The sequence below is a fragment of the Sinocyclocheilus rhinocerous genome, unplaced genomic scaffold (genome assembly GCF_001515625.1).
Source record: "Sinocyclocheilus rhinocerous isolate Xijiao unplaced genomic scaffold, SAMN03320098_v1.1 scaffold568, whole genome shotgun sequence".
Taxonomy (NCBI): domain Eukaryota; kingdom Metazoa; phylum Chordata; class Actinopteri; order Cypriniformes; family Cyprinidae; genus Sinocyclocheilus; species Sinocyclocheilus rhinocerous.
The window spans coordinates 1,901,467-1,920,477 of NW_015652173.1; the positions used below are offsets into that span (position 1 = coordinate 1,901,467).

The window sequence follows — 19,011 nt, forward strand, 5'->3', positions numbered from 1 at the left end:
AGAACACTTATTTTTTGTCATTTTTGCCTTTATTAGGATAAGACAGATCCGAACTGAAAGGAAGTGGAGTGGGAGAGAGGTAGTAGTGTGCGGGATTAGGAAAGGTCCTTGAGTTGGATTCGAACTCGGGACGCCCAAAAGCATTTTTTAACATTTTATAGTTTGACAAACTTGCAACAGCCATATTTTACTGTAAGCTTAACAAAAACTATTTCATTCTTCAGTTGCTCTCGCAATTTGCCTGCATCCTGCATGTTCATTGCTGGCATTCTAAGAATGTTCAGACTGCAAAAGTGAGTCAGCTTATTTGCATATACATTCTTACATTAAAGTGATCCAGACCGCACATAAATGGGCGGAATGTCAGTCCGAGTGCTGTTGTTCCATTCTCTCCCTTCACCTAATTATAGCCAGTTGCATAATAGTGTTCTTGAGACTTCAGAAACATTTCATGTGGCCCAGCCTCAACTCTCTCTCCCTCCCTCACTCATTGACGTCAGAGGAGGAGAGCGCTCGAGCGCAAGAGCACTGCGGAGCGACGCGCGCACCACTACATGCCTCGTCCTGGTCGGACAGCGGGCATCATTTATTGATAAAAACAACAGTGAGCGGACGATTGAAGACGTTAGGGAGCGATTTTTTTGTGTAGCCTCCAGAAAAATACGCGACGGAAGCTGAGAACATTTCCAACGGATACTCGTTTACATATAGACGCCTGACGCGCTGCGTACCACTTTATATGGTAAGTTATTATAGAATACAAATTCGTATGATGTATTTAACTAGCCTATTTGTTGAATTGAATACTGAAGTCGTCTTTAGTGATTTATATGTAGGATGTAAGATGCAGGGTTTTATTCCACTGAGTTTCATTTGGGATTATTGAAAGCGTGCCAGAGTGTAATAGTTTTATGTTATTGTTTGTGTTATGGTTAATAATGGATATTTTAATTATTTTATGTATGTAGTTATTGTTTGAAATGTGTCATTTCATATAGTTGGCAGGTTATTTTTGCTATTAGAGAGATTGAATGATAAAGGTGAGTTAGAAGATGTGGCTGGCAGACAAACATTGGGTCAGAGGCATTGCATTGTGCTGACCTGCATTTCGGTTCTCTCTCTCCTTCACACACACTCATTATGGAAGTCACCCTATCCTCAGCTCTATGTAGACTCTGAGACATCCAGGGGCATCTGACAGTAGGCACACAGCAGGTAAGAGAAAGAAAACAAGACAAAGAGACAGAGACAAGAATAGAGAAACAGAAAGGGTTGGATTGTTGTTGTTTTTTATATTATTATTTTAGTATGTCTGTTTTTGTTTTACAAGTTGATTGCATGCAGCTAAACTGCAAATGCTTTGGTAATACGAATGTACAAAGATTTGCCATGCCAATAAAACACATAAAAATAGAAAATAGTGTAACTGCGGTCATGGATATTTTAGTGAAATTTAAAGGGGTCATATGATGCGATTTCAAGTTTTCCTTTCTCTTTGGTGTGTTACAAGCTCTTGGTGCACAAGAGATATCTCCTTTTTTCTTTCTCATTCCACTCTCCAAGTCTTTCACTGTTCCTACTTTCCTTTCTCTCTTCCTCTTTTCTTGTTACCTTTCACTTTCTCTCCCAGTCTCTCTTTATGTCTGTCATAGCAGTTGTGGTTTTTCGTTCACAAAGCTTGACGATGCCAAGAAAACAGTGGTAAGTTTGTTTCCAGATTTTCACAGTTCATACTGTGCCAGTAGATCAGCCAAACTGGACGCATGTGCGCTTCACACCCAATGCCTTCCTTTTTAAATAAATCTTCATTCTCTGGGACTCATCTTTGGGAGGCCGGTTTGTGAAGCCTGTCAATCGCCATGTGATTAAACCCAAAATGCAAAGGCTAATTGTAATTGTAATAACCACTTGATTCTATTAAAAGTTCTTTCTGATGTATGAGAGTTTGCATTTCATGTAGTGACCAGCTAAATACTGTAAACTACTATCCACAGGAATTTGTGGTAGTTACACAGAAGTTCCTTCACCTGGAGGAGAAGTCCTAACTGCAAAGGGCAATGGCAAAAAAAATTGTGTGTGTGTGTGAGAGAGAGAGAGAGAGACAGGGTCGCATCACAGTGGAGTCAGCTGTCTTAACCGTGGCTTGTGTACTGCAAACACATACCAGCTTCATCACTGTGTCTGTCCCGCGACTCTGTTCCCCTTTCGGGCTCTGTCTTTACATTTATTTTGAAAGATGAAGCTCGCGATTATGGTAAGGGGCGTTACATTTCCGACGAGTGTTTGCGGTGTTCGGCCAATCACAATGCATTGGGTCAGCTGGCCAATCAGAGCAGTCTGCTCTGATTGGCCAATCACAATGCACTGGGTCAGTTGGCCAATCAGAGCAGACTGCGCTTGTCGGAAGGAGGGGGCTTTGTTGAAAACGACGTGTTTGAGAGAGGCGGGGCAAAGAGGACCTACAATAATGTACAGTATTTGAAAAATAATGTGTTTTTTGAACATTAAAGCATGTCAACATATTCTGTTACACCAAATACACAAAATAATGATCTTTAAAATAGCATCATATGACCCCTTTAAGGTCATTAGTAAATTTCTTTAACTTTTCACTCACAAAGAGCATTTCATAGCTCATGAAATATTAATTGTAGATTTACAGTTCATTATATATATTTAATAATTTTAATATGTATGTAAAATATGCATTATATATTTGATATATTTTATGTGCTAAAATACATATAGTTCTATATATTTCTAGCTCATGAAGTATTTAAATGTATAATTAAAATTGCATTTATTATATTTTTATTAAATATTAGCTATAATGCATAATATATTTCTAGTTTATGAAATATCTAAATATGATTTAAAAAAATACATTCATGATGCACACACACATTTCTTTCATTAGCATTTTCATTATTTCAGAAGTATTTCATGAGCTAGTGTATATATATATATATATATATTTTATATACTAGCTCTTGAAATATTGAAATTTGTGTGTGTGCTATATTATATTTTTATTCAAATTTGATGAGCTAGAAATTGTTCCATAAGTGTGGGAATCCTGTGACAATGAAAACTGATAAATAAGAAAGATGCATTGAGGAGCCAAGTTGTTATTGTTGAACTGAGAGGTTTTGTGGAATTTAAATGGAATACTAGGTGAAATTCTTAGTAATGCGATCCAAAGGATGCTGGGTAAAGCCATTAGACTGTTATCTATGGTCTTCCATGCATCAAATACTTGAGTGTGTGTATATATAGCATGCAGCCAAAATCCTAAACTCAGCAGTGTGTTTGTTTGTGTGCACATGCATGTGTGTGAGCATATGTGCAAGAATATGGTGTGTGCGCGTGCTGGCAAACTACCAAGTTTGTGGGTTTCATAGGGATTCTTTTGTGCCTCAGATTAAAAAGGAGAAGACGTGTGCGTATGTGTGTCACAGTAGTGTCCTAAGACACATCAGCTCTATCACAAGGCATGCCTGAGGGAATCATGACAAGAGGGGAGCGCAGGTCACCTAGATCAAGTTTCATCTACATTGTAGAGACCAAATTTCTTCCAATTGGCTGTGATTTTTGTCACGCAACACAGCAGATTTGTGTTTACAGACAAACTGCATGTTAACTTATGTGGGTTAAGTTTAAGGGTTTAGTTTTAAAATTTAAAACTTTGGAAGTGGAAAGGGAAAGACAAGTAATAAAAAGAGCATATAATAAAGTCACCACATGGGCTTTGTACTAAAATGAAGCAACCTCAATGTCTACTGCCTATATAGACGGCTACCTTCTAGCATCCTGTTAGCCATGTAACCTCATAAGTGACGAATTTGTAACATTCTACATCAGCAACAAATAGCGCACTATAGACTTGACGTGCAATTTTTTTCAGTAGAGTTCGCCATTAGCAAAGCTAAATGCGATATTCTAAGCACTGTCCACAAATATTAGGTAAGAAAATTATTTTTTATAAATAATTTATCATAATTATATAACAAATAAAATAATAAATGTGAAAAAAAAAACTTAGAGACTTTTTTTAAGATTAACTTTTAACTTTAGTGACTAGGGCTAATTCATAGAAAGCAGTCTCATGTGCTAAATGTAAGCTCAATTGTCAAATGTGTCCGTCCAGTCATGTTTTCATGGAAAAGTAGACCAGTTGCAATTTTTTTCAGTAGAGTTCGCCATTAGCAAAGCAAAATGTGATATTCTAAGCACTGTCCACAAATATTAGGTAAGAAAATTATTTTTTATAAATAATTTTCATCATAATTATATAACAAATAAAATAATAAATGTGAAAAAAAAAACTTAGAGACTTTTTTTAAGATTAACTTTTAACTTTAGTGACTAGGGCTAATTCATAGAAAGCAGTCTCATGTGCTAAATGTAAGCTCAATTGTCAAATGTGTCCGTCCAGTCATGTTTTCATGGAAAAGTAGACCAGTGGAATACAAAAAATATGTTTTGTGTGAATGGCCCTTGAGTATATTTAAAATTAAAATTTCTCATGTTGTACTCAATCTTCAAGCTAATTGCAATGCACTCTGGGATTGCTTTCCCAGATTCGACACTCCCTTTGAATTTGGACTAAATTTGGTAACTTATGCTGCATTCATGCCATGTTGTAATTAATTACCGTAATTTCGAGAAGACAACATGTGACGTTCTACTCGGTGCTGTTCACGCCCTCAGACTCGGAATTATGCGTAACACTATCAACGCCTAAATAGGTTGAATCTGTGGCCGTCAGGTGATACAAGTCGTAGCTATCAGAGAATTCCCAGTTTATTAGGTGTAATTAGGTGCAAGTTCTACGAGGACGTGAACGCTTTTTACATTTTGGAATATCATAATTGCGACATGGCGTGAACACACCTTTAGGAGGCAGATACCTACCTTTTTAGAACTGTCAGGAATGTGAATATCTCATTAGGTGGCTTACTAGGTTTTGGAACACTGGATCTCATTCGCTAATAATTGTGTGGATTATTTCGTATTTGTACTCGCAGGAGAACTTCTCACAAAAAATTTCGGCCCAATTTACAACACCTGCGTATGCACATGAATTCCCTTAAAATTCTCCCTCATTAGGTGGCTTACTAGGTTTTGGAACACTGGATCTCATTCGCTAATAATTGTGTGGATTATTTCGTATTTGTACTCGCAGGAGAACTTCTCACAAAAAATTTCGGCCCAATTTACAACACCTGCGTATGCACATGAATTTGTTCTTGATTTTGTTATTCTAAATGAGCGACCGCGTGTCGGAGATTAGTCATTTGCATAAAACACGCCCAAACCATTTCCAAAGGCTTTTTGAAGAACCTTTCATTTACTGCTTCTACTAGTGACTATCAGTAAACATATGACGCTTTGTAAAGATCTATCTAAATATAAAATTTCATCTTAAATCTAAGGGTATGTTTTTTTGGCATACGTGTGCTGTAAAGTTTTTCTTAATTTACAATAAATGTTTACAATTAGACAAAAATGATTAAACGAAAACTATTCGTGAATCATGGTTGTTCGTGAAAATGTTCGTACGCAGATTTCAGACCCACTCTCTAAATATGCGCATGTTGGTGCTAGTATATGAATTTTCCTGAAGTCCAGAGGTTTAAATGTTTTACCGTTTGTGCAAGTGTACACGTTAATGCACTTTGAACAGCAGGCACGCAAGCTCCCACTGCGCCACGCTGACTTCATAACAATGAATGTTGCATGATGGGAACATGGGGAGATGAGATCATATCTAAAGGAAACCCCATTATATTCTCCCCAACTCGGCATCTCTTTCACATCTCTTCACTCTGCTCGTCCATCAGCCCTCCCTCCTCCAAAAGCGAGAGCGGGATGACTCATCCTTTCACACCTCTCCCCTAGTGCCTCCTGTCAGACCGCGAGCCTCCTGACAGCCCCGCGTACGGGTTTGTGTGTTTCGTATCGGCGTACAAATGAGTCGGGGTCTGTTTTCTTGCCTTTGATGACAAAAGACGTCACCCGCACCCAGCGTCTCAGGCAGCGGACATTTTCTAGCAGAAACGCTGAGCCTGCTGGATTCCCATCTCGCTCGCAGGAAGGCGAGGAAATGCCATGTCTGCGTATGTTAGCATGTATGCGTCTTGTGTAACTGTGAGAGTCGTCCTAAACTACGGATGCTGGGTGTCTGCCTGAACACTATCAGAAGGAAGCACCATGTGTGCTCCCTGCTCCCCTTAGGAAATACTGCCATGCTTTGTAAATGATAGAGCTGAACATGGAAAGGGTGGACAGCCCTATCCTTCCTCAATATGGAGGCCAACCGGTCTTTGTTACATCCTTGTACTCTGTTTTTGCTCTTTCATTTGTCATCTGGCTCTGTTTTTCTTTCGGTCTCAACCATTAAATAAATACATCTCACAAAAGGCAACGAAACATCAAAGTTTTGCTCACCAGTGTGTCAAAAGCAGGAAGCTCTGAATTAGACACAAACTAACACGTGAATCATTCACCCAAAAATGAAAATTCAGTCATTTAAATCACCCTCATGGAATTACAAACCTCCTTTTCTTTCTTTCGGGGAATGCAAAAGAAAATGTTATGAAGAATGTTCACGCTGCTCTTTTCCATACAATGAAGGTTTTCTTTTTTCGGTGAGCTGTTGCTTTAAAAACACAACATATCATCACATGCAGGTTTTTTTAACAGAATGTGTATGTGGGGCATAAATATTTGCATATGTGAGATATTTGTGAATATTAACATTTTTGTGTGTAGTTGTGTACCGATCGACCACAAACCCTCAGTCCATCAGGGCAGGTTATTATTAGCAGCATTGATTTCAACAGACAAGAAAAGCTCTGAGTATACTTCATTTTCATGTGTGTGCTTGAGTGTGAGCATGCATCATTGTTATTACAGTATTATTTATGCACTATTATAATATTTATTAATAATTAGAATTTTAGTTTTAAAAATGTTGTAATTCTACAATTTTGTTTAGTTTTAATCAGTTTAGTGCTTATTATTTTTTATTTTACTTATTTTCAGTTGGTTGCCAAGTCAAAATTTCACCTTATATTTATATATATGAAAATTTTTCGTATTCGTTTTAGTTTTAGTTAACAATAACATGGGCATCATAGCAGCAGCGCCCTGTTCAACCTCTATTATTGGTCATTAACTATTCAGATCCTTTCATCAAACCACACACACACATCGCTCACACCCCCTAATAATGATATCGTATTACAGGTATTGATCTACACCATTTGTGCTATGCGTCTGTCACCCGACTCCTCTGACGCTAGGTCCCAAAATGCACTCCTCTCACTCCCCTCTTTTTCCACTCTTCTCTTTGTGTCCAATCCATCAGAGCATATTTATCTTTTTAAGGTTTTTTTTTTTAGTGTTCCCTCAATTATCTCTCTGAGAGATTATTTTATTTTGTGCTGTTTTGTGTGTTCTTTTAGTGGGTTGTTTTGTTTTGTTTTGTTTGCTTAGATTTTAACTTATGATGTTTAAAGTCCCTTAAATTCTTAAATTTGCATGTATATCAACTGTTTAAATACATTTTTTCTTCATCACAAATGTTTGGCAATTGCATGATACAATGAAATTACAAAAGATTTGTCTAATGCGATAGGTGACGTCAAAATTAATGTCATGCAATTTCAGCATTGAATGGGTTTTGTCTTAGCATGCATTATGACATCACCTCCAGGTTGAATTTGTAGTAGACAGCCATATTCGTGCTTGGACATGCAGTTATTGTCCCTCCCTATAAGTCTGATAATAGAGGAGTTCTCTGTTAAGTAACAGGGTGGATTTGTTTGGAGTTCTTAGTAATAGTATCTACTGTTGCTAAGTAACTATTGTACTACGAAGTAAGCGCTGTGTGGCCATAATAGTCATTTGATTCTGAGACAATGGGGGGGGGGGGATCACTGGGGAGATCAGTGTCAGTGTTTAAGATCAGTGTCTGGCAATCTTTCAGGCAAATACCAACAGTACTCGTCTTTTCTAGAGCAAACACATAAGATCAGTATATAAACCTGTTAGACAGCTTACATTGTGCTCACACACTTGCCTTCCTCTCTTCAATAATGCTGCATATGTGAAAGTCAAGTGCAGTTTGCCTCTATATGTAGCTCTGTTTGTTTCAACACAAAGAGCACTACATCCCCTCTACTTAAAGATTCCTAAAAGGGTTTTCAGCCTGATGCCATACGGAAACCTTTTACTGTTCTATTAAGCCGAACCACACAAGTGAGAGTGCTGTTTTATGGTTGTTAGCAGCACATTCCTGTGCAGTTGCTTGGGTGGTTGTTAGAGTATTCTTGTCTTAGCAAGCATCATTACTTAAATAAATTTCCCAGTACATGAGGTAAAATGTCATTATATCTAATATTTTTAGGGTCTGCTGTTTATATACAGTATGTTGTTTTTTCACCGTCTTTATCTTTTTTTTGTTTTTCCACAGGTGATGTGTCAGTAGAGCTCCAGTTTCCTTTAGCTCCCTCTGGTAAGAGAGCCCAGTCCTTCAACTGAACCTCCACTGCTTGATCCAAAATGGCTGCCACCAAAAGCGGTTATGAGGGCAAGATAGCCGGCCTATATGACCTAGACCGCACACTGGGCAAAGGCCATTTTGCTGTGGTCAAACTAGCCCGTCATGTGTTCACAGGCCAGTTAGTAGCAGTCAAAGTCATTGACAAGACAAAACTTGATGACTTAGCAACCGGCCACTTGCTTCAAGAAGTCCGCTGCATGAAACTCGTCCAGCACCCCAACGTAGTGCGACTGTATGAGGTTATCGATACACAGACCAAGCTGTACCTCATTCTAGAGTTGGGCGATGGAGGTGACATGTACGATTACATCTTGCGTCATGAAGGCGGGGTGGCCGAAGACATGGCGAAAGTGCACTTTGCGCAGATCGTTCGAGCGATAGCCTACTGCCATCGTCTGCACGTTGTCCACAGAGATCTGAAGCCGGAGAATGTGGTGTTCTTCAGGCAGCAGGGGACAGTGAAGCTGACCGATTTCGGCTTCAGTAACCACTTTCAGCCCGGGACCATGTTGATGACCAGCTGTGGTTCACTAGCATACTCCGCCCCAGAAATACTGCTAGGCGAAGAATATGACGCTCCAGCAGTGGGTAAGTGACAAAACTGTCTTTTTTTGGACATTGCACCTCCTACAGATTCTTCTATCACAGTTTTTTCTTCTTCTGTCTGTTTCCGAATGTGCGTTGTTTCATTCAGCCAGTCAATCAGAATGCATTTAAAATCCCTGATAATCACATTTGAGCCAAATTCCCATTCAGAATCTCCCACAAGATTGAAAGATTCATAGATTCTGAAGATTCATAGTTTCAAAGATTCATAGATTTTAAGATTTCAAAGAATGAAAGATTCATAGTCTCAAGGGTTCATATAATTAAAGGGATAGTTCACCCAGTAATGAAAATTACGAGATTACAAGATCTCTCATGAACACGTGTATGACAGTTAGTGGAAGCAAGAGATTACGGTCTATAAAGTTTTAAATATGGATATTTTTCTTACACAAACGCATTGCTTCGCTTCAGAAGGCCTTTATTAACCCCGTGGAGCACTTTTTATGATGGATGTTTGCACTTTTTTGGGTTTCAAAATCTTGACCACCATTCACTGCCATCGTAAAGCTTGGAAGAGCCAGGACATTTTTAATATAACTCCGATTGTATTCGTCAGAAAAAAGAAAGTCATATACAACTACATGTAGATGGCTTGAGGGTGAGTAAACCATGGGGTAATTTTCATTTTTGGGTGAACTATCCCTTTAAGATTCTAATGATTTTAAAGATTCATAGATTCAAAAGAGTTTCAAAGATTTTAAGATTTCAAACGTTGAAAGATTGATGGTGTTACGAACCCCACTTCTAAAAGACTCGATCAGGAAGGGGTTAAGTAACATAAAAAGTACGCGCAAGACAGGAGATCAATTAAACCATTTATTAATGGCCAAACAGCTTACGAGTCACATTAATTAACCAACAGCAGATATAATAAAGAGTTAAATCAACTAAACTAAAGCAAAATAAATCAATATGTATCCAGTAAACAAACAAAACACAAGTCAAAGGAAACATTAAAGAAAGCACAAAAATGAACACAGAGAGAACACCGCTTATCAGCGGCTGGCTGGACAACAAGACGCGCACTAAGCTCACTGGATGCGCTCTCCATCGTCGGTAGCTGAACGGCAGAAGCTTCTCAACAAGTGCGAGTCATGCTCAAAGAGCGTGGTAGTGACTGTGGCGGACACGCGCTGGAACAGGGAGAGCCACAACACAAGCGCAACTTCCGCCTTATATTCAGTCCAGAGCGTCCTTATTCAACAAGCTGCAGGTGTGTAGGGGCGGAGCTCAACCTCGGGAGAAAAAGATGACCCAAATCAATATATACACAATACCCACAAATAAAAATAACAAAACTTTGACCGTGACAATAGATTTAAGATTCTAATAATTTTTTTTTTAAATCCTAAAGATTCATTGATTTAAAAGAGATTCATAGATTCTAAAAATTCATAATTTCAAAGATTTATAGATTTTAAGATTCCAAAGATTAAAAATGTATTTTCTATATATATGTTTCCAAGTGTGTCCTTTTATTCAGTCAAGCAGTCTTCAGTAGAGGGCTAAATTCTGTCCTTTCGGACACGTAATTTACATGCAGCGCAGTCAAACTAATCTGCCAAGGGATTAAATCGCAGAGGCGCGGAGGTCTGCACATCAAACTCTGTGTGTGTGTCACAAGAACACCGGGACGCCAGTTGATCCTCCTCTCTCCTCTCCCCCTGTGCTGCCGTTTGCCGAGCGGAAATCTTCTACTGAATGAACCGCACATCTGTGCTCTAGCAGGGGTCAAGCTAGGAGATTTGTGTCAGGTCAGGCCTAAACATGACTCAGTTGAGAGCATTCAGAGTCCCTGCAGCAAATTCTCATTGAATATCCAGAAAATTAAGGGTAGTGAAATGGATTCCAAACACCATTGACATTAAGACCATTAAAACCCATATTATCAGACCACAGTGATGTATAGAATGTTTTTGTTGCCTGCTGTACATTTTTCTGTTGTGCCAGGCAGTGCTTTGGTCTGGGACTTTCTTGTACAGTATGTGCTGAAATGTTGTGTCTTTGAAAATTGTTTGGAGGATGAATGTGGCTAGCTGTGAACTCACGTTCCTTCTCTCCATCATCCATTCCATTGTTCAGACCCAGTCACCTTATTAAGCTCCGGAGACTCAATGTACAGTAATAGAGAGGGGGAGAAATGAGAAGAAAGCAGATTTAGAGCGAGAGAGAGAGACTGGGGCAAGCAGAGAGACGGACTTTAGAGGACACTTGAGCTTAACATTGACTCAGACAGGAGGATGAAGAGTAACAGGACTGACAACAAATTGTTCTGTCTCTCTTTCTCTTTCTTGTTATTGTCTTGTTCCAGTTCAGTAGAGCTTTCTAGAGCACAGATGTGAGCTAAGCACAGACTCTAAACTACAGTATGTACTGTTCCATTTCACTGCTCTGAGATTCTAAGATTCAAACGATTCTAAAGACTCTAAGGTTCTGAAGATTCCAGTGGTTCCAAGATTCCAAACATTCCAAGATTCCAAATATTCCAAACAATCTTTAGAATTCCAAGATTCTAAACAATTTGATGATTACAAAATTCCGTTTCAAAGAATTAAATATTTATAGATTCACAGATTCTAATGATTTTAATAATTCTGAAGATTCATTGTTTCAAAACCGATTCAAAGATTCATAAATTCTAAAGATTATTAAAAAGTGTACGGTTTAAGATTCCAAAGATTGAAGGATTCATAGTTTTAAAGATTCTAAAAATTCTCAGTGATTCCATTGATTCATCATGCTTCATAGGTTTAACATGGATTCAGAGATTCTAAAGATTCATAGTTTCAAAGATTCAGGTTTTAAAATTACAAGGACTGAAAGGATTCATACAGTAGATTGATTAATAGATTCATGGATTAAAATATAAAAATCATAGATTCTAAAGATCTGAAGATTCGCATCTAGAGATTCTAAAGCTTCATAGATTTAGAGTAGATTCTAAAGATTCATAGTTTGAAAGATTCACAGGTTTCAAAAATTCATAGTTTAACTGATAAATTCATAGATTCACATTTTTATAATTATATTCACAGATTCTAAAGATTTAAAATTGATTCAAAGAGTCATAGATTCTAGAGATTTATAGTTTAAAAGATTCATAGATTTAAGATTCTAAAGATCTAATGTTTTATAGATTTAAAATAGAGATTCATAATATTTTCAAAAGTGACTAGTTAAGTTGCCCGAATAACTAGTTGACTTAGTTTGGTCTTAGTGAAACTTGGAATAATTAGGCCAATTTTGGGGTTCCCCTGACCCTGATCCGGTGTGTTTCTTAGGGCGCATTCATACAACTCAAGTTCTTGTTCAAAAATAGTTGGAGTGCAACAGAATAAAACAGAACGTAGGGATCTAGGGATATATTCTGCGAACTATTTTTAGCTTGACACACTGTCTTAAAAACGCAACGCTCATGAAGAACAGTGAAGCTGGAGACTCATGTTGACTGATACAGAGAAGGAGTGGTGGAGAGCCAGAAAGAGAGACAGACTTTAGAGGACACTTGAGCTAAACATTGTGACACAGACAGGAGGATGAAGACTTACAGGGCTGACACTAAACCTGTCTGTCTCTCTTGCTGTCTCTCTCTCGTTCCAGTTCACTAGGGATTTCTAGAGCACAGATGTGTGGAGCTGCCATATGTGCCCTTCCGCTCCTCTGCTCTGACATTATTAATATCATATTTGTATGATATTTTCTGCTAGAGCATCATGTGAAGATGGGACAGTAATTCTCACAGAGGCTGCATGTGCCAGGATTAGATCTGCACAAAGTGGGTCAGTCTCCGCTGAGACCCAGCAAAGCGTGCAAAAGAGGCTATACTCAAACACACATGCTAGGATGCTAGAAGCGTGTGAACCTGAGGGCTTATTTATTCTCTCTCCAAGCAAAATCTACCCACGGTAGCCTAGAACTAGAGCAGATAAGGGCTGTGTATTCATGCATTACAGATGTTTAACTTACTAGGTCAATCAAAATGAACAGTAAACATGCATATAAACGCAATGTAGAAGCTTTCCTATAGCTGTAGTTTAGCAGTTAGCATATTAGCCTGAATACATTGAGTCATTCTGGTGAAACAATCTCAAAAAGCTCATCTCACTCTCAATGGTTCCTGACTCCGTATAATTCATGGTTTTTGAAGATGAGATCATGTCGCATAACTTGCCCATGTTAGCATCTGGCTAATTTAGCTAGCTTCTCAGGTGCATTTACACTAAAATACTGTAGAATTGGACACATATCATTTGTAGGGCTACACAGTTTTTCAGAATAAATCGCAGCACTAAGCTATAGCATAATTTCGAAGCTTGGCAGCTCATGATCTGCCGTTTTTAGTCTCTCGGTTCACAGTAAATGCTGCTTCACATGAACTGTATCTGTGCATCTGCTCTGAGTTTAGATCCCTTATAGTGTGCATTTGAGACCACAACATGTGCCAGCCATCTTCTTAAACTTGCTGAAGCAAATGAGAAATTCTTATGTTGTCAACAAAAGAGCAGTCACCCTGCGGTTTTCCGGCCAAAATAAAAGCTTGATGGTTTAATGTTTGAAAATGAAGAAATTCATAAGAAAGACGTAAATACTTTTACATTGCAGTGTAAAATAAACTATATATTTTTATATTTATATTATATATTATATATTTTTTTTTTTTTCTAAATATTTGTATTAAATCATATAATAATTAATATTATTATTTATTCTTTAAAAAATTAAAAGTGAAATATTAACATAGTAATATTTATTATTTTAACAATAATAATAAACAAAAAAGAATATCAAAATAATAAATGATTAATAATAATAGGTCTAGGTCTTTGTCATCAGTGACAGCAGATATGAGAAGTGTTTTATCGTCCCTTTTGATACTTTTATTTTTTGATTATAAAATGCAAATTAGCAAATTATTAAACTAACAATGTAAATGTATGCATTTTGTGACATTTTTATTTTATTTTATTAATTTTTTTACTTGGAAGTGCCTAATGACGTTTGGCTAGCACCAAAAATAGAGACTTAATCAAAAACATCCCGAGCTGTTATGTTTTTACATTTCGTGAGCTGGTCTGTTTATTTCAGCATCTCTTGTGAAGGCACGGCAATGCCCGTCGGCTGACACTGTGGCCCGCTGCCTAGCGGTTTAATCAGCTCCTGAAGTTTGCTGGGCACAGGCTGGCATCTGAAACTTAATCTGGAAAGCCTTCTTGTCTAGCAGTTCTAGGTCAAGCTGATGCCATTAACCTCAGTAGCAGGAGAGAGAGAGATGAGAAAGAGTAGAACGCCTCTCTGGGAAGCTGATATCTAATGTTTGAACGAGTGAACAGAGAAGGGTCCCGTTTCCACTGTATGTGTGTGTGCAAATATTTCTTTTATTCTTTTTTTTGTGTTCATGCATGAGCCTGAGCCAGTGTGTGTGTAGATGGCTGAATATTCATTAGCTCAGTGAGAGGTTTTATTCATAGTCAGTAATCAGCTGCTCGGCTCTAATCCACTCACAAGAGTTCAGTCACTCAGTGCCAGCTCACACACACACATCTAAGCTGTAATTGCCACTCTATTCAAAACAAAACATTTGAATGCATACGGGTTTTGTAGGGACCAATTGTCCTCACATTTTCATGAGGAAAATGGTTTGATAAAAATATTAAATATGTTAAAAAAATAAATAAAATGCAGAAAACATGTGTGACTGTTAGGTTTAGGGTTAGAAAATATCTAGCTCTTTGTAAAAACAATAGAAGTCAATGGAAAGGCATCACTGTGTGTGTGTGTGTGTGTGTGTATGTGTGTGTGTGTGTGTGTGAGTGTGTGAGAAGCAGCTCGGTGTCATCAGGATTCAGGTTGTCGACACTGCTGATCAGAGATGTTCTGAGATAGATAAGCTAGGAGAGACTTACTCAGTGACATCTTACAAACACAAACACACACACACACACACACTTCAGTGATAACACATACCTTCTCCAACATGCAGTCTTACTCTGCATTAGTCATTTGTAATGTTACAAAAGATTTCTGTTTCAAATAAATGCTGTTCTGAATTTTCTATTTAGGAAAGAAACCTGAAAAAATTTATGTAAATTTTCACAAAAATATTAAGCAGCACAACTGTTTTTCACATTGATCATATTAAGAAATGTTTCTTGAGCAGCAAATCAGCATATTAGAATGATTTCTGAAGGTGTGATCATGTGACACTGAAGACTGGCGTAATGATGCTGAAAATCCAGCTTTGACATCACGGGAATAAATTACGTTTTAAAATTAAATTTTTAAATTGTAGTAATTTTTCATAATTTTCCTATTTTACTGTATTTTTTATCAAATAAATGCAGCCCTGGTAAGCATAAGAAACGTCTTTCATGAAAAAGACATAAAGTCTTACCGAAAAAAAAAAAACTTTAAACAGTTTTGAATGAAAGTGTAATTTTCTTAGATTCTAGATGTCCGAATATTCTAATAAAATTCAGTTGATTTCAGTATAAGGATTTCAAAGATTTTAAAGATTCAAGATTCTATAGATTTAAAAAAAAAAAGATACTTTTAAAATAAAAAACCTAGGATTCCATATTAGAGATAATTTTCAAACATTCTAAAGAAACAGTGCATTTCTACTATTATTTAATATCTACAGTACTATAGGCTATATATTTTATATAGATATAAAGATTCTGCTGTCTACTATAATTGGAATCCTTAGAATCCTAGAATCTTAGAATCTGTACAAAACCTCAAGTCTCGAGACATTTCACACAGTTGTCACATTATGTAACCTCAACAGTCAACACAGATCGACACAGCAGTTCCTTGTTAGCCTTCATTGTGTGCAATGTGTTTTGTGTAAACTTTTGTGTGCTGCTCTTAAAACTGTGGACACACAGAGTTACCTTGCTGTGACTTATTTTATTTTAAAGGGGTCATATGATGCTGCTAAAAAGAACATTATTTTGTGTATTTGGTGTAATGAAATGTGTTTATGCGGTTTAAAGTTAAAAAAACACATTATTTTCCACATACTGTACATGGAACAAGATATAATAATAACTCATTTCTGCCACCTCCACACATAACATTATTTGTCAAGGCAGGTTTTCTTACAAGAATCAATTTCATATGTTATTTTTGTGATGGATAAATGCTAAAGAGTTTAATTAAGAAAGTCGGTTGAGTACTAAAATTAAGGTTTAGATATAATATTAATGCACTTATTTAATCAAGGATATCATGATTTTCATGCAGTTTAAACCTATAGCTCGTAAATAACAGTACGAGACATGTAGCGCTCGTGTCTGTCTGTCTGTATCTGTGGAGGAACACACAGTACAGAGAGCAGAAGAGAGGGCTTATTGTTAGAGCAGTTAAAGACACTGCTTGGACAATGCTGTCTCTGGACTGTCTCTCACACTGATCGTTTGCTCTGATTCACACAGTAGATGCTCTTTCACACAGAATTGATCCTCACACACACACACACACTGAGAACAGCATGTCAGATTTGAAGCTGTTGTTTAAATGGGAGAGTTCAAGAAGTCCACAAAGCCGTTTGCACCACGCTCTTTTGTCACTTCATATTTTATTTATTCATATTTAAAATATTAATATACACCTAATATTCTTAGTTGTGAAACTGTTATAAATATTGGATCCTCTATGAATCATGTTATAGCCATGGGTGTAATCATGTCTTATGTAAAGTAGTGATAGATGTGAACATTTCGACAAATGGAAATTGTTGAGCATTTGAATGGAATGTATGTGTGTTTTTAGAGACTTGTGGCAAGTGAATGATGACGTCAATATAATTCATGATTTAAAAAGTGGATGGGGGAACTGAATTATTCAACGCACTGAAGAAGGCCGTGAGCCGAAACATTTTTGTTTAGTCCTGCTGGTGATGTGATGAAGTGGTATTTTTGTGAGTTTACTTTAAAGACATTTTTGGGTGAATTATTTTTTTTTTTTTTTTAGTACTATATTATTATTGTTGTTATTATTTAAAAGATGCATAATTCAATAATATATAATTTAATGTTAATGTTTTAATATTAAGGGGTGTTATTATTAATGATCTTTAATGGTAATAATTACACGTTAATTGTGTAATATAGTATTTAGTTTAATTAGTAATTATGATGATGATGATGATGAAGTAATCAAGGTGGGTCATAAGTGATCCAAGGCAAGGTTATTATTATTAATTAAAATTAAACCATAATAAAGAAGAAGAAGAAGAAGAAATTGTTAAATAAAAAAATACCTGAAATAAACTAAGTGAAAATTAGAAAAGGTTTTTAATATATTTTATTTTAGATTGAAGGACTAAAATAACTCAAAATAAATGAACTAATATCAGGGGATCTAATGTTTGCATTCATCCTCTGGCCTTTTCTGATTTTCTGTGTTCACCAAAATGAAACTCCAAGAATATCACAGCTGTATTTAACTGCTGGTCAGGTCAGCGCACTAGACCAAAACTATAAATGAGCACATTCTCAGTACTCTTTCCTTTTGAAATCCAAGGTTAAATGAAATGTTATGAATATGAAATAAGTGATCTAACCAAGGAAATCTAAACTGATCCTATTATTTTAAAATCATTTGACTTAAAAGAGAAAAGCTTAGACCTCTCACCCATATTTGTACGTGTTTTTTTCCCACACACTCTATACATATCACACAAGTAAAAAAAGTAAAAGAGGAAGTTTGTTTTCTTGGAACGCCACCGTGGAAATGTATGCCACTAAAACAAACACATCTCTTGTGGGACTTACTCGCCCCCTCTCTTACGTTTCTCTCTTTTTCATGTCCTACTCTGTTCTTGGTTCATGATGTTCTGTTAGACTTCCTGGGATCCTTGGTTGACACAGGGGTCAGAAACACATCTATAGGGTCTAGAATGGTGATTAATGATTGGTTAAGTGAGTTAATTATTGTCTGAGGACATACATTGACTCTGTTGAAGAGGTTAAGGCTGGTTTTATTCATGTTTTAATTTCACTGAACCTCTCTTCATGTATTAAGCCCTATTCGCACGGGATTAGTATTATCTGGGGACCTTGTGTGATTTTGAAATTAACCCCCCACCTCTGAATTTCGTGTGGTGCATTCGCACGGGATAAGCGAAGCCTGTGATTTTACTCGAATTTACCGACTTATCTACCGGATACCCGGATGTCAAGGCTTTGAGAGTCCCGTTCTATGGTCCAGATGGATTTAAAAAAAAGAAACTAATATAGTTTCGTGCGCTGTGTCATTTACATTTCACCAGGTTAAAATAATATATCAAGCTCTGTGCTTGATTTATTTGTAACACATTAACCTCAAAACCTTTTCAGCCTTTTCTTTCTACAAATTGTATGGTGTAGCGATATAACAGCACCCAAAATACTATCAAACACTCCAACGCAGCTCCATTCTTCACGGAAGATGGATAAAAAGGCGCACAGCAAACAAAAACCTCGAAAAATGATATACGACCCGCCAAATGCAGGCCAAATCACAGAGATGCCGATTCGCACGGGACTAATATTATCACAGGACCTCGGTGTTCGGCGAAATATGGTAGGTCATTTGCGGGGGAATTTTTACTTTACAAATTACAGACAACAAAAAAAAACTTTTAAGCCATTTGGAAGTCAAACAAATATCAAAATATATCAAACATGTTCAAAGGTTGAAAAACTATGAGAATTATCAGCTTCTTGAATCTGAAATATCAGTGTAATTTATATTGTAAATGAACAGTATGGCATGAAAAGTGTGTTTAGAACTGCAGTGTATGTTGGTGTGTATGCCTAGAGTTAAATTCTGTTGAAATTCCCTAATCC

The 19,011-nt window shown here is 36.9% G+C and overlaps 1 protein-coding gene across 2 annotated transcripts in view; it reads left to right on the forward strand.

Moving 5' to 3' along the window:
- Positions 1-19,011, forward strand: part of LOC107714071 (SNF-related serine/threonine-protein kinase-like) — a 29,433-nt gene that overhangs the window by 2,845 nt on the left and 7,577 nt on the right. The window contains exons 1-2 of one of the 2 annotated variants that reach the window (XM_016519774.1): positions 514-742; positions 8,480-9,157. In XM_016519774.1, the coding sequence (XP_016375260.1) occupies positions 8,569-9,157 (589 nt within the window). In that variant the 5' untranslated portion in view covers positions 514-742; positions 8,480-8,568. Of the gene's footprint in view, positions 1-513; positions 743-8,479; positions 9,158-19,011 lie in introns of those variants that run through there. The other variant, XM_016519775.1, reaches the window with a different exon arrangement.